At 40.3% G+C, this 15933-nt stretch overlaps 1 protein-coding gene across 2 annotated transcripts; it reads left to right on the top strand.

Moving 5' to 3' along the window:
* Positions 1–1873: 1873 nt before the first annotated feature.
* LOC113020915 (somatostatin receptor type 5-like) lies at positions 1874–7599 on the top strand. Of its 2 annotated transcripts, none has more exons than XM_026165236.2 (4): positions 1874–2175; positions 3791–4493; positions 4607–4945; positions 6196–7599. In XM_026165236.2, exons 2-4 carry the CDS (start codon positions 3828–3830, stop codon positions 6268–6270), a joined length of 1080 nt encoding a protein of 359 aa, XP_026021021.1. In that variant the 5' UTR covers positions 1874–2175; positions 3791–3827; the 3' UTR covers positions 6271–7599. The 2 variants fall into 2 exon arrangements, with proteins under 2 accessions (XP_026021021.1, XP_080157041.1); XM_080300915.1 differs by lacking the exon at positions 1874–2175 and adding an exon at positions 2646–2845.
* The last annotated feature ends 8334 nt before the right edge of the window (positions 7600–15933 follow it).

Here is a 15933-nt window from a genome sequence, read left to right as displayed (position 1 = left end):
TGATCCTGGAACAACATTTAGTATGATGATCTGGGAACAACACCAACACGAGGATATCAGATCAACCCTAATTCATAGATCATTCATCGTTTAATGAAGGGAAAAAAGATGCTTTCATGAGTAAATGACATGTATAATACAGAAAAACTAAATTAAATTAAATGAAATGAAAAAGGAAGCACTACGAGAGTGCAAACCACTGCCAAGGCAGCTCACTCTTTGAGCAGTAGTACTGTATTGTGTGTATGTGTGCTCTTTAAACATACACTAAGAAGTTTGTAGTGTAGTGACATATAAGAATAGCATGACAGATGTTGGAAGGTCAGAGGTCAAACGTGACATCATGTCTCCTATAATGTGATATTTAGAATCTCTAGATATCATTCTCTACATGCTTACATGTTGTCAATACAAAATATGGCAGTAAGAAACACAGTTTATAACAGCTCTGTATGACATCATAATAATTTTGACCTTCAAATCTATTGACCTTGAAGGAGAGAGTCAAAGTTTAACATATAGTAAACTGGGTTAATTTGGTTTGTTTCAATACATGACAACAGTTTGCCATAGTTCAAATGATAGTGTGATTATTTGGTTAGCATTAAATTTGGTCTGCATATGATGCGGAAATACGTGTGTGTAATCTTACGTGTTCACCTGTAACAGAAAGAAGAGTTATTACACAGTTTTATAAAGAACAGAAGGAATGCAAAGAGCGTTCCTTTGACAAAAAGACAGAATAAATCTGCATCCCTCAGTAAGAACAATGCAGCTGGATGAAAGATCCAGGTGTTTTCTTCTAGCAGCTAATGCAGTCTCTGAGGAGAAGTTTAGAAATGTCTGGTATGCTGACTTTATTCTAACCTTCACTGCACCAGATTTTGGCTGGAGCCACAGTTTAGACATCTAAACTGTATTTGAGCTCCTCTTTAATAGTCCTGCTGTTAATAGTTACAGACCAGTTTAGCAACTTTTCATTTGTTTAGTTTTCTATAAAGTAAAAAGCATTTGTGAAGCTCTTTAGTTCTGGAAAAACTAAACAAAAACAAAAACGTTGGCTGTATAAAATTTGAACCCATGAGCCTGCATTGGTGAGAGCTTAGTATAAATGAGCCTTATCATTATCCTGGTATCCTAAATGCCCCTACACACCACCTGTCCCTTCAGGGCAAGCCTCTGTGCACACCTGTCCGGCAGTGTTTACTTATAAACAGTTGATCTGGTTTGAACCAGTGAACTGGACCTTTCAAACTGTGAGAAGTCACTGATGTCCCTGTGTGGTGTTTTAGCCTGATACAGACATGACACTAATGACATGAGCGGGGCATTGTGTGAGTGTGCCTCTGCAAGCGCACTCTGCCTGCATATGTGGTGTGTGTTTGTTTGTGTGTGTGTGTGTGTGTGTGTGTGTGTGTGTGTGTGTGTGTGTGTGTGTGTGTGTGTGTGTGTGTGTGTGTGTGTGTGAACGCTGCACTGACCTGGATGACAACAACATGAAACTAATTGCTTGAAATTAGGCAGCTTTCCCACACAATTATCATCAAATGTCTTCCTCAAAAGTGCACCCTCACCCTCCCTTCCACTTTCCTTCCCTTTTCCTTTTGCTCTAATATCTCAGGTGCCCAAGGCCACCATCAAGGTAATTTATTCCTCTGGCTGGAGCTTGGCACTGCTCCATCTCCCTCCACTATTTTCACAATAATGGTAAAAGTGTCATGTTATCATTAACCTAAAGGGCGGCAATAAAAGTCGCAGTAAAAAATTAAAGGAAAGGAGGGCTGTAATGCATGCTTTTATACCAACAACTGACCTCGTGGGTGGGGCTTCCTCATCCGAAGGCGGGACGAAGTTTCCCCACACATTAACACTCACAGTGAGTCGTGGATACTACAAGACCTTCTCATCATTGCAGGAGAGCATCTCTCCGCACACTGGGTTTTCTTCTCTAGAAGAAGCTTGAGGAAAATCGTGGGGAGGCGAAGATAACAGCAGTCTTGGCGTGGCTGGTTATGGAGACTGGACCACGGAGACTTCGGGAAGATGGCACAAAATGAGAAGTCAAGTGAGATGCTTCCTGTTTAAAAGAAATTGTGAAAGGAGCGTTGGCGTTTCCAAAAGCGCATGAGTGCCTAAGACGCGCTGGGTCGTGGAGAGGCGCACGGGAGCGCACAGGTTGGTGGAAGCAAATGCTTGGACATGAATTACATGTTAACTTAGACTGAGTTTAAAGAATATTCGAAGAGGTATTTTAATAGTTTAACTAATATTTACCAAAAGTGGGCAAAAATACGTTGTCATGCTTAGAAAAATGTTCAAGAAGCCTTAAAGTTTTATTTATGAAAGTAGTAGTTTAGTTGATTTCGTTTATTGAATATGAATATGAACGGTTAAACTGTCTCCCTTAACTGGGGGCTATGGTGGAAAACAAAAATGGCAAGCTTAAAGCAGCCTGAAGGCTCAGGGGCTGGACATATTTTGTTTTCTCAACATTATACTGCGGGCTGCGCGTCACTCCTTTGTTTTTCAGCGTGTTTCAGTTAATATTTACGTCACACTATTTATTTGTGCAACAAATTTTCACAGCTTCAGCTGGGAACGCCCGACAACAGGCAGTTATAAGATTATTTAAGTGAGCTACCGAAGGAGCAGTTACTACAAGTGCGCGGATTATTAACTATTAGAATGCTGGCTGCTTTGGTCGTTGCCATCATTACTCTTTGTTGTTTTACATCGTGTGACACGTTTATGGCGCCTGGGGGCAACTTTGAGATGCCAACATGAAACAGAATACCAGTTTGAAGGTTTTGGGGTGTTTTTAACAGCAACAACAACATAAAAAAAGGTAGAAGCTGTAAATAGGAGAAGAAAGTTGATTGTTTTTGCCACTTTTTACTCTCTTTATGTCTGATGAATTGGTTCAGCTGAAGTTAGTCTGCAGTTTTGCTTTGAGCTTTGCATCTGTACCAGCTTTTGAAAATATCTCTCATTTGAATTACATCGTTTTGGTTTAGTTTAGCGCCTCAAACAAATATACATTAAAAAATCTCACTTAAAGGTTGGGGGGGGGGGGGGGGGTTAAACCAAAGGGAAGAATCCTCCTAGATCTGTGAAAATGCAATATAGATTATCATGTCCTTTTTCTTTAATATAAAAGGCGAATGTAATCAAATACGTAATGCTTGTGCTGGCCACAAACACATAAAATGATGATCACGGCTGCCTGTTCTGGTGAAGTGGCAACTGTTTTGATTGCAGCAGTGAGCATATGTGAGAAGAAGTGAACTCAAGAGCCTTGGGAGGCATTTTCTTTACTCTCTCTCTCACTCAGAGTATTCACTGGAGAGTTTCTCCTGGTAAATATGAAGAAATCGGTGCTCTCCCCATATGTTGCTGATTCTCTGTGATCCAAAGGGCAGCAAAAATAGAGTTCCTAAAGCAGAAACCTACAGAATAGTAAATCCTCCACAATATAATAAACTATAGCTCTTTTCATATATGCACTGCAGCAGCAGAGGTGCACAAACAGAACTTTACTCACTACCGTGTCAGTGTGCACCAGTGTGCAAGTAGCATTAATAATATTCTGGTACATTTATGGCTAGAGAGTGACTGTCATGTATGCAGACTTCTGAACTCTCTATCCAGATAACAACCTCATAGAAAGCACACAGATTGTTAACAGCACTGCAAATGCATTTGCAGCAGTGAAAACATTTACGGGGTGATTTAGGTTTGTGGTATAATAATTGTACAACTCTGTCTTTTTCTCTTTTGTGACTTTTTCTAGCATAACTCCAGTGGACATCAGCTCTACCTCCTTGAAGATGGAGGACTACAGTGGGATATTTGAGAATGTCAGCATCTCTTCCACTTACAACTTTACTGCGGACAGTTTCTCAAACACCACCATGCTGCTACCGTTTAACAAGGTCATTGTCATCATCCACACCATCGTCTTCATCGTGGGTTTTCTGGGTAACACACTGGCCATCTACGTGATGGCCCGCTATGCAAAAATGAACACAGCAACTAACATTTACATCCTGAACTTAGCTGTGGCGGATGAACTCTACATTCTGGGGATTCCCTTCATAGGGACCAACAGCGTGCTTTCCTATTGGCCATTTGGAGAAGCTGTCTGCAAGATCAGCATGACTGCTGATGCTATGAGCCAGTTTGCATCCACCTTTTCCCTGACACTGATGAGCATCGATCGCTTCCTTTTCGTGGTTTATCCTGTTCGCAGTGTTAAATGGCGGAAACCAAGGTTGGCGAAGATAACTAGTTGCATAGTCTGGGTTGTGTCATTCCTGATTGTTCTGCCAGTCATCATCTTCTCAAGTGTACAGGAGGACTTTAAGACCTGCAACATGAGCTGGCCTGAACCACATGATGTGTGGTCTGCTGTCTTCATCCTCTACACCTCTATCCTGAGCTTCTTTGGTCCTCTGATTGTTGTCTGCCTCTGCTACCTCTTCATTGTCATTAAGGTAAAGTGACAAATAAAAGCACCCTGTGACTTAGCTAATATATTTTTTTGTTATTCTGCTGAGATTCTGCTCTCACGCTCTCATTAAAACTTTCTTTTAATTTTCCTTTTCAGGTGAGGTCAGCACGTGAACGTGCAGGCCTGACTAAGCGGCGCAAATCCGAGCGCAAGGTGACACGCATGGTGGTCATCATCGTGCTGGTCTTTGTATTTTGTTGGCTTCCCTTTTACACCACCAACATTGTCAACCTGATTCATATCATCCCTGAGCACAGTATGGACATCTACTTTTCCGTGGTCATCCTCACCTACGTCAACTCCTGTGCCAACCCGTTTCTTTATGCTTTCCTCTCCAAAAACTTCAAAGAGAGCTTCCAGAAAGTGCTCTGCTTTCAGAAAGCAAATGTTGCCAGAGCTGCACAGGTGCTGCAGGGTAGACAGAATGATACCAAGGTAAACCAATATCCTGTTTTCTCATACAGCATTTGTGCAAAGTTTTAATAGGAACAGTAAGACACTAACACTTGAAGGGGTGGTGGCGGTGGCGGGGGGTCACCTAACCCTTTTTATTGATCCAATTAGGTGCAAAGTTTTTGCATAGATCACAGCTGTATTTTAGGTTATTGTCCGCAGCTTACAGGTTGCATTGGCTGGTTAGCACTAGACAGTCCTGGGTGTTAAATCCGTGCATGTTCTCACGGTCCCTACGTGGTTGCTCTCCACATACTCCAGCTTCCTCCCACAGTGCAAAAACATGCATGCAAGGACAATTGGCTTTTATAAATTGGCTGCACGTGTAAATGTGAACATGAATGGTTATCTGTCTTTCTGTATTGGTCCTGCAACCTATCCAGGGTCTACCTCCCATGGCACTTGCAGCCATGAATTGGATTAGCAAAGAAAAATGGGTAGATTTTCTTTTCCTTTTTTTTTCTTTTCTCAACATATATAAAACACTCACAACAGCCCTGAAACAAGCTATTTTTACAGTCTTCATCTGCACATTGTGTACATTTGTGCGTCTCAAGCGGTTCCTTTTAATTGATGTGGCTTTTCTGCCAACTCTGCTTCGAAGGCCAGAATCCAAGAAAGGCCAAGAAACACATGTTTACCATTGACACTCGGGCATTTTTCATGCAGGTACCATTTCATCTGAACTTGTGAGGCATGTTTCTTCAAAGTGGAGATATTGATGTTGTTCTCTTGGTTACCCGTGAACCCTTACCCTCCACTTGTATTTCTAGTCTGGTTAGAGCTAGCTCATAACAAGCGTTATATCTCTATTTCATTGAGTAAGAAGAAGTTGAAGAGGCTTATTTGAGGGTTAGTCTAATGATCAGTTACACTTTAAACAAGCTAAAATTAAGTAGAAATATTATTGAGTAACGCAATCCTTCACTGGAATACAGATTAGTTCTGAAAATATGCCTCTGCATTCCTGCCCAGATATGTGTTGAGATCTTTCAAAATAATGGCATTTCCTAGAAACACTAAACTTCTGAGCACTTTTTTTAGCGCATGTGAATGTGTCAACACAACTAAATGCCTTCCTGTCTCTGAATTGCAAATATCAGCTTGTACTTTTGAATAAGTCTGAAAATTGTAATAATACTTACCCAGATCCAGATCTATATGTATATGTTTTCCATTGCTGCATTTACTGCATCTCTAATCCAGTTTTGTGCCTGCTTTTGTCTCCATAGTCCGTCCAGCTGAAGGATCTCAGGACCGCTCACAGTGAGCCTCTCAATACAAAAAATGTGGTGAATGGCCAATGACTGCTGATCCACTATGTACTGTTTTGATACCACATGGAACCTGGATGCTTTCTCCCTTGTCATTTAATAACCTGCCTTTATTAATGATCATTTCTTCCTGAGTGGAACATTCAAAGGAGTAAAAAGAAGTCATTGCAGCATATTTTTTATGGACTTTGTACTAGACTGACTGTGTTATACAAGGCATAAGTTTATGTCATGATGACGTAGAAAACGTCATCGGATTACAAAATGCTGAAAATTTTCAATTTGCATTATTAGACCCCATGCTTTCTCACCTCTATTAGCTTGTCATGGTGCTGTTACCTGTTAATTCAGTCAAATGTGCATTTCAGTGAAAGTACTGACTTTACCTTACTGAGCGCATTTGGGACTAAACAACTATCATACTCTTTTCTGTGTTGAAGTAACTGTGATAAAAACAAGAGGGGTCTTTTAGTGCTCAGCTTAAAAATAAAATTAGGTTAATTTTTTTGAAAAGTGAAAGCATTCCTTTAGAAATAAACTGTGTATAACAAAGTAGTTAATCAGTTCTGTGGAAATACCGGTATACATTTTAATGACGTTAGATTGAACGTATATTCATGTATCAGGTATTAGCCTTACATTCACGCCATCTTTGACCCGGGCTCCTATTGTACCGCTTTATCTCAGACACTGTTCGTTCTTTAATTTGTGAATTTACAGTATTCGGTTTGTACTGCTGTTACTAGACTTGTGACTGTCTTGTTGATTGATGTAAAGCTGGCTGAATGGTCATGACTGTTACGGTGGATTTTCATGTGACAGGTTTTTTGGGACATATTAAAGTCAGTCTGACAGACTGGAGTGGACAACACGGGGAAGTAAAGCAGCATTCTCAACCTGGTGGACAAACCTGCTGAGCAGCACTTACCCGTCTTATATTTGTAACATGAGTCAAGCAAAAAGCATGTGACCAGTCGTGACTTTGAGCTTGGTTAAAAATCCAGATGGACTTGTGAAAGCCTTACAGGTGAGAATGGAACAAGGGAATTTTTTTGTGTTCAAAGCACTGTGAATTATGAAAAGACGAGTGAATTTGAGTTTGTTATGCATATGAAAGTTAAATGTGTTGTATATGGGTCACCTATACGAAGGAAAAAAATAGTGAAGCTACTTTGACCATTAATAAACGGTGACGTCTGTTACTCTGCATCTCCATGGTCACAGTTGCTCCAAGACAGTAAGAACAGTAACTAACTAAACAAAATTAATTGTATATATATATTACAAAGTTGCATTATATGTACATTTATTCCACTAACTGTGATTGTATGTTTTTTTAAATAAAAGCAGATGTATGTTTCAGCACGTTCCCATTGAATCTGATAGTAAATGTTAATATTTTTATGCATTATTCCTTCCATTCATAGGAGTAGTAAAAGGGGAGTAGCTGTCTCATTTTTCTTATGAAGGAAAATGGTCAAATAGTAAGTAAACACTGGTATGAGAGCTGTTAGACATATGAAATGCATACATCAAAACAAAGTATCTAATATTTCTAAAGTAGCAACATGTTTGTATATTCTCTAATTTGTAGATATGGAATGGGGCTGACACACAGCAGGATGTATTATAAGTGCACAGTTGTGATATGTGCATTCACTGGGCCTCTTGGCAGCCACACCTGTTCACCTGCTAAATTCCTTAACACAATTATCTAATTAGGCAATCACACTGCAGCAGTTCAGTGGATTTAGACACATAAACGTGCAAGATAACCTGCTGAAGTTCAAACAGAGCATCAGAATGAGGAAGAAAGGTGACTTTGAATGTACCGCAGTTGTTGGTACCAGACAGCCACCAACTGAGTATTCCAGAAACTGCTGGGACTTTCCCACATAACCATCTCCAAGCTTAACGGAGAATGGTCAGAGAAAGAGAAAGCGGGCTTGTTGTTGTGAGAGGTAATGGTAACTCAAATAACTCATTGCACCAAAGGTATGCAAAACAGCATCAACAGATGGTCCACAGCAGCAGAAGACCATGCTAGGTGCCAGGTCTTTTCAGCTAAGAACAGCAAACTGAGTCTACAGGTTGAAACAGGCTCATCAAAACTGGATAACAGAAGATTTTAAGAACGTTGTCTGGTCTGATGAGTTTCTACTGCGACTTTTGGCATAAACAGTAAACATGGTTCCATCCTACCTTGTTTTTACAGTTCAGGCTGGTGGTGGTCGTGGTGTAATAGTAGAGGGGATATTAGCTCACTGAGAAATTTTAAACACCGAAGCCTACATGAGTATTAATGCTGACCACTTCATGACTGCAATGTACCAGTCTTTTGATGGCTGCTTCCAGCAGGATGACACACCGTGTCATAAAGATCAAACCACCTCAAACCAGTGTCTTGAAGTTGACAATAAGCACCTTTGGATGTCATGTCAATATGGACCAAAATCTCCTAAGAATGTTTTCAGCACCTTAAACCTGTTGAAAGTGTATTTTATGTTTAACAGGAAGGTGGATTATACAAATGTTGGGCAGGGTTTTCACATACAAAGACGCAATGACATTAACAACCACATAATATCCCCACATTAACACTGACAGGGTGTCAAAGGTGCTAAAAAACCGTCTCATCATTTCAGGAAAGGATTTTATTCTCTGTCAATCTAAGAAGTGTAAGAAAATCATGCAAAAGCAAAAATAATGTCAGAAAGGTTGATATTCTAAATTCTAATTATTCAGCCATTAATATGAACATTTAAAGTGGTTTTTAAGACTTGGAAAAATGTCAGTCCCAGTGCAAGGGAATGGGTGATGGAAGTGTTTGTTTTCTCAACAGCATACTGCGGGCTGCATGTCACTTCTGTGTTTTGGACCATGTTTCAGTGAAGCTTTGCATCAAACCCCAGTTCCAAAAAAAATTAAGACTCTGACTAAAGTGTAAATACAAACAGAGAGGATTGATTTGCATAGAAAATGTATCAGATGTTTAGTTTGAGACATTATCATATTTTGTGGAAATATTAGCTCATTTTGAAAAACACTGGACCTCTAAGAGGTACTAAAAAGAAACAGCTGGAGGTTGTTGGGTTAATTGATAACATGTCAACTTAGGAATATGATGGGGTATAAAAAGCGCTTCTTTGAGAGGCAGAGAAAATGTAAAAATGAACAGTCACCAATCTGAAAAAATGAATTATTATTACTATTATTATTACTATTATTATTATTATTATTATTATTATTATTATTATTATTAATAATAATAATAATAATAATAATAATAATAATAATAATAATAATAATAATAATAATAATAATTCATTTCTAAATTGCGTAATAAATTTCAGAATAATGTCCCTGAACATAAAATTGACAACACTGTCTTCCTCTCCTCACCCCAACCCAACCGGTTGTGGCAGATGGCCCCGCCCCTCCCTGAGCTTGCTCATAGAGGGTCATATGATTGTTATGTTTTTCTCTGTATGTATTATCAGTGTTAGGGAGTAACGGAATACATGTACCGGCATTATGTATTCAAAATACAAAATATGGGTAACTGTATTCTGTTACAGTTACTGTTTAAATAGGTGATAATTAGAATCCAGTTACTTTGTTGAAATAAATGGATTACACAGCGGTCTTTTCCTGCTTCATGTGTTGGGCTATCCCCGCTCTAATTTTGGTAATTCCAGGCATTGCTGGAAACCCAAACAAAACAAGCAATAAGAGGCGCTGTCAAGAAATCTGACTGTGCAATGCAAACTCTGTTTGCCAGCAATCAAGCTGCTCTCGGTGTCAAAAGACTCCAACCTAAAGAAACATCTGGATGCCAGTTCTTTAAAAAAAAAAAAAAAAAAAAAGAAACTAGCATTGACCTACTGCAACTACCTTGTTTCTTCAATGTACTATTGCTGTGCAATTTATTACTATTACTGAAGACTGCATTACAACCTCCTAGCTGCAAATAATCATTTGCAGTTCTGAAAGCAATACCTTTCAGAATGACACATACAGTGGGGCAAAAAAGTATTTAGTCAGCCACCGATTGTGCAAGTTCCCCCACCTAAAATGATGACAGAGGTCAGTAATTTGCACCAGAGGTACACTTCAACTGTGAGAGACAGAATGTGAAAAAATAAATCCATGAATCCACATGGTAGGATTTGTAAAGAATTTATTCGTAAATCAGGGTGGAAAATAAGTATTTGGTCAATAACAAAAATACAACTCAATACTTTGTAACATAACCTTTGTTGGCAATAACAGAGGTCAAACGTTTACTATAGGTCTTTACCAGGTTTGCACACACAGTAGCTGGTATTTTGGCCCATTCCTCCATGCAGATCTTCTCGAGAGCAGTGATGTTTTGGGGCTGTCGCCGAGCAACACGGACTTTCAACTCCCGCCACAGATTTTCTATGGGGTTGAGGTCTGGAGACTGGCTAGGCCACTCCAGGACTTTCAAATGCTTCTTACGGAGCCACTCCTTTGTTGCCCGGGCGGTGTGTTTTGGATCATTGTCATGTTGGAAGACCCAGCCTCGTTTCATCTTCAAAGTTCTCACTGATGGAAGTAGGTTTTGGCTCAAAATCTCACGATACATGGCCCCATTCATTCTGTCCTTAACACGGATCAGTCGTCCTGTCCCCTTGGCAGAAAAACAGCCCCATAGCATGATGTTTCCACCCCCATGCCTCACAGTAGGTATTGTGTTCTTGGGATGCAACTCAGTATTCTTCTTCCTCCAAACACGACGAGTTGAGTTTATACCAAAAAGTTCTACTTTGGTTTCATCTGACCACATGACATTCTCCCAATCCTCTGCTGTATCATCCATGTGCTCTCTGGCAAACTTCAGACGGGCCTGGACATGCGCTGGCTTCAGCAGCGGAACACGTCTGGCACTGCGGGATTTGATTCCCTGCCGTTGTAGTGTGTTACTGATGGTGACCTTTGTTACTTTGGTCCCAGCTCTCTGCAGGTCATTCACCAGGTCCCCCCGTGTGGTTCTGGGATCTTTGCTCACCGTTCTCATGATCATTTTGACCCCACGGGATGAGATCTTGCGTGGAGCCCCAGATCGAGGGAGATTATCAGTGGTCTTGTATGTCTTCCATTTTCTGATGATTGCTCCCACAGTTGATTTTTTTCACACCAAGCTGCTTGCCTATTGCAGATTCACTCTTCCCAGTCTGGTGCAGGTCTACAATACTTTTCCTGGTGTCCTTCGAAAGCTCTTTGGTCTTGGCCATGGCGGAGTTTGGAGTCTGACTGTTTGAGGCTGTGGACAGGTGTCTTTTATACAGATGATGAGTTCAAACAGGTGCCATTCATACAGGTAACGAGTGGGGACAGACAGAAAAGCTTCTTACAGAAGACGTTACAGGTCTGTGAGAGCCAGAGATTTTCCTTGTTTGAGGTGACCAAATACTTATTTTCCACCCTAATTTATGAATAAATTCTTTACAAATCCTACCATGTGAATTCATGGATTTTTTTTTTTCACATTCTGTCTCTCACAGTTGAAGTGTACCTCTGGTGCAAATTACTGACCTCTGTCATCATTTTAGGTGGGGGAACTTGCACAATCGGTGGCTGACTAAATACTTTTTTGCCCCCACAAGTCTAACAGTCTGGGGTCTATGAATTAACCTCAGCTAATAGTTACCTTTAAGTTACTGTTAAGTAACTTAACGGAATACGTTACAAGCTACATTTTGGGCCGTGTGTTCTGTAACCTGATGTATGATACATTTTAAAAGTAACCTTCCCAACACTGTGTATTATTATTTACAATATAAAGCACTTGAGGTGACTGCTGTTGTGATTTGATGCTGTATAAATACAATTGAGTTGAATTGGATAATATCGTGAAAAGATTCAAGACAAGGTCAAAAATCAGTATAGATTTCTGTGATCTTTGGGCACTCAGACAGCATTTTATTAAAAACAGCCATGATTTCGTTGTGGATTTTTTTTTCAGGATACATATTATAAAATCATGTCTGTTTTTGATGAGGCTTGTACACACTGGATATCCATGCTGGAGTGTGTTATATAACAGGATTACCATGCTAAGCATCTAACTTGTATTATCAAAGTGCATAAGACCCATTAATTTAGGTAAAGTATTATCCACATTTGTATCATAGGTGTGCCCACTAGTGGAATGAGTCATGAGGCTGTGCCACATGTTGCATGAGAGCCTGTTGATGCACACTGTTTGCTCTGGAATTTAACAAGTAAAGCTACTATGTAACTTCTGACAGTTTTATGGAGCGTGGTGGCAGGTTATGACATACAGATAGTCGACATTGGCCCCTCAGACGATGCACATGGTATAACAGTCCAAACAGCCCAAAGTTGTAAAAAAAAAACCTCGTTAGCAAGATTTAGGATCTATGGGGAGAAAAAAAAATCTCTTATGAGTGGTAAGGGAGACGCTTCTACTGTTTAAACTTTTGAACTCACTTTGGCCCTGAAACTGTCAAAAGTACTAAAAGGTGATGAAGAACGATAAAAAGAGGGTACGGGCCCTATAAAAGACAGGTCAGATATACCCCCACCAGCTTTTTCCTGTCTCTGTCTCTGTCTTTGCTTGCTTTGCTATGTGTCGTCTTGTTGTTCGGTGTTTTGCTGTTTATATGACTGTTTAATAAGCTCTGTTTCAAGATTCTACTCTTTTCCAGAGAATCTTTTTAAATGATTTGATTTTAATTGGATCTAAAAGGGTGGATCTCTATATCATTGGCTGGATAAGGTTATCATGTTAGATTCAAAATTTTCGACCCAACAATTCTGTTGTGGAAATCAATGCACAGGCTCAGGAACACGTGCAGAAATCACTGTCCATAAATATTCCTCTTCTCTAAAGAACAAGCCTGCACCTCGCCAGGCCTTTTTCCATCTGCTCTCATTACCAATCACAATGTCATCTTAATCGACAGACTCCTACTTGACCTCATCTGTCAACCTCTTCATCACCACAACAAACAGGAAGGAGCCGATCTGTGATGTAGTCGCACCCCCACCTTGAACAACTCATGCCACCTTTCCAACATCATGCCGTGCCACAGCTCTTAGCACCCTAAGCTTTCTCCAGATCCACACAGACTCGGTGCTGCTCCTTCTAACCTTCTCTATAACTCTCCATCAGCACTCTCAAAGCAAACATCACATCTACAGTGCTCTTTCTCTGCATAAAGCCATGCTGCTTGCTAATTGTAGCCGTTCTCCTCAAACATATCTTGGCAGCTCTTTCCCATAGCATCATGCTCATCACCTTTCCTTTTGTCTTGTCAGCAGCTCTGCACACCACTCTTATTCTTGAAAATCTGTGCCGGTGCAATTCTTCTCCATTCCTCAGGCATTCTCTCTGATTCTCCAGGAATCAAACTATTTGGTTTGACAAGTAGTTTGACGTCCCACTTTCTTCTCTCCTAAACATTTCCACACTTCCCTTGGTATGTTATCTGGACTAACTACCTTTCCACTCTCCATCTTCTTCATAGCTGCCCTCACTTCCTCCTCACTAATGCTCTGCATTTCCTAATTCACTAACTTTCCTACATCTATCTTCCTTTCTCTGACATTTTCTTTATTCATAGGCTCATCAAAGCACTCTTTCCACCTTCTCAACAGCCTCTCTTAACTCATTAGTACATTTCCATCGCTGTGCTTAATCACCCTGACCTGCTGCACATCCTTCATAGCTCATTCTATGCCTACCCAGTCAGTACAAGTCCTTCTGTCCTGCCTTAGTGTCCAGCTTCACAGACAAATGACTACAAGTCTTTTCCTTTCCATTTGCCACCTAGTCTCCCATTACTCCTGTCTACTTTTTCGTCTCCCTGACTTTTCTTTGTCAACCTCTCCTGACCTTCTTTGAATACGTTCCCGTCTTCTGTCCAGAGAATACTCCAAATCTAAATATATCTTAAAGATTTGTTAATTATTTATCTGTTTTGCTTTGTCTGTGACTAGAATATGTGCTCATTTTTAACATTTGGTACTCAGAGTCTGAATTATTTGATTTGGGTATTGCACCTCAAACATGCTTGGACGGAATATTCCTGCAGAGATCTATGTTCCCTCGCTTACTTTGACTTCAAACGAACTTTCCATCTAGTGTTTTTTATAAGCTGAAGTAAAGAATGCAAATGATAAACTCTTCTTAATAAAATGTTTTGATTATTTTGTCATCCTTTTGCATGAAGAACAGTTGTGTTAAAAGACTTAACACTTGTGCTGAATACGGTGAATGCTGCCTGTTCAGTTACACGGGACATGATAAAGTGGTCATTTTTTTATGGCAGCAGGGAAAAGATGTGAACAGCAGTGATCCTGAGCGCATTCAGGATTCTTCATGTGCATTTCCTCTTGTTCAGTGTTCAATATTGCAGAATGAGATGCCAGATGGTTCATCTTTCAACAGGGGTTACTTGCCACTTAGTTGTCTTATTCTCTCTGTTATTCCATTATGGAAATCTAATCCAGTGACAGTAGCAGCACACAAAGCCTGCTCAACTAATGTCATCCTCTTCCAAAGCGCAGCCTCCCATTAAAAGAAATAGCATGTTGGCCACATGCCCAAACAATTCACAGGAGAGTTTCTCCTGGTAAATATGAGGAAATCGGCGCTCTCTACATATGGTAATTCTCTGTGATCCAAAGGGCAGCAAAAATGGAGTTCCTAAAGCAGAAACTTACAGAATAGTAAATCCTCCACAGTATAATAAACTATAGCTCTTTTCATATATGCACTGCAGCAGCAGAGGTGCACAAACAGAACTTTACTCTCTATCATGTGCACCAGTGTGCAAGTAGTATTAATAATATTCAGGTACATTTACAGCTAGAGAGCGACTGTCATGTATGCAGACTTCATGTATGCCCTCATAGAAAGCACACAGTGTCATGATCCCGGGTCGTTGACCCAGTGCTTTGAGTTTATTGTTATTATTTTCCAGTTTCTGCTGTTTTGTTTTTGTTCTTAGGGTTTGAGTTGTGTGTTTAGTGTTCTATTATCCCTACCTGTGTCCTTCCTCCGTGTTCTCTTCGTGAAACAGTTTGTGAGTTTCCTGTTTTACTTTGTAGGTCTGTGTCTCGTTATGCCCATTAGTTCCAGCTGTGTCCCCTCCTGTGTGCCATTTCCTAATTACCTGGTGTGTGTATTTATACTGCGTGTCTGCCTGTGCACCTCGTCGTGTCATCTGTGTTTCTCTGTGAGTCTTCTGTGCTATTCAACATTTACTCTGTATTTTTCCACATCTCTCTCTGCCCAGCATTCTTCATCTGCCACCTCTGTACATCTCCCGCTGTCCTTATGTTTTTCAGGTTTGTTTGTTAGTTTTTCCCAGTTTAGGGTTATGTTCAGTTCTGCCCCCACCTTTGTTATTTTCACTGTAAATAAATCTCCACTCGCATCTCCACTGCCATCTGCATCTTGGGTCCTCCTTCATTCCACCACACGACTGCTGCCCCAGCCGTGACACACAGACTGTTAACAGCACTGCAAATGCATCTGCAGCAGATAAATTCCTGCTGTGAAAACATTTTATGGGATGATTTACGTTTGTGGTATAGTAATTGTACAACTCTGTCATTTTCTCTTTTGAGACTTTTTCTGGCATGACCTCAGCGGAGGTGAAATCGAGGACTACAGTGGGATATCTGAGAACGTCAGCATCT

This window comes from Astatotilapia calliptera, chromosome 4 (genome assembly GCF_964374335.1).
Source record: "Astatotilapia calliptera chromosome 4, fAstCal68.1, whole genome shotgun sequence".
In the NCBI taxonomy this organism is placed as follows: Eukaryota; Metazoa; Chordata; class Actinopteri; order Cichliformes; family Cichlidae; genus Astatotilapia; species Astatotilapia calliptera.
Note: the sequence above shows the minus strand (reverse complement) of the source record. Positions and strands in the feature narration are given on the sequence as shown.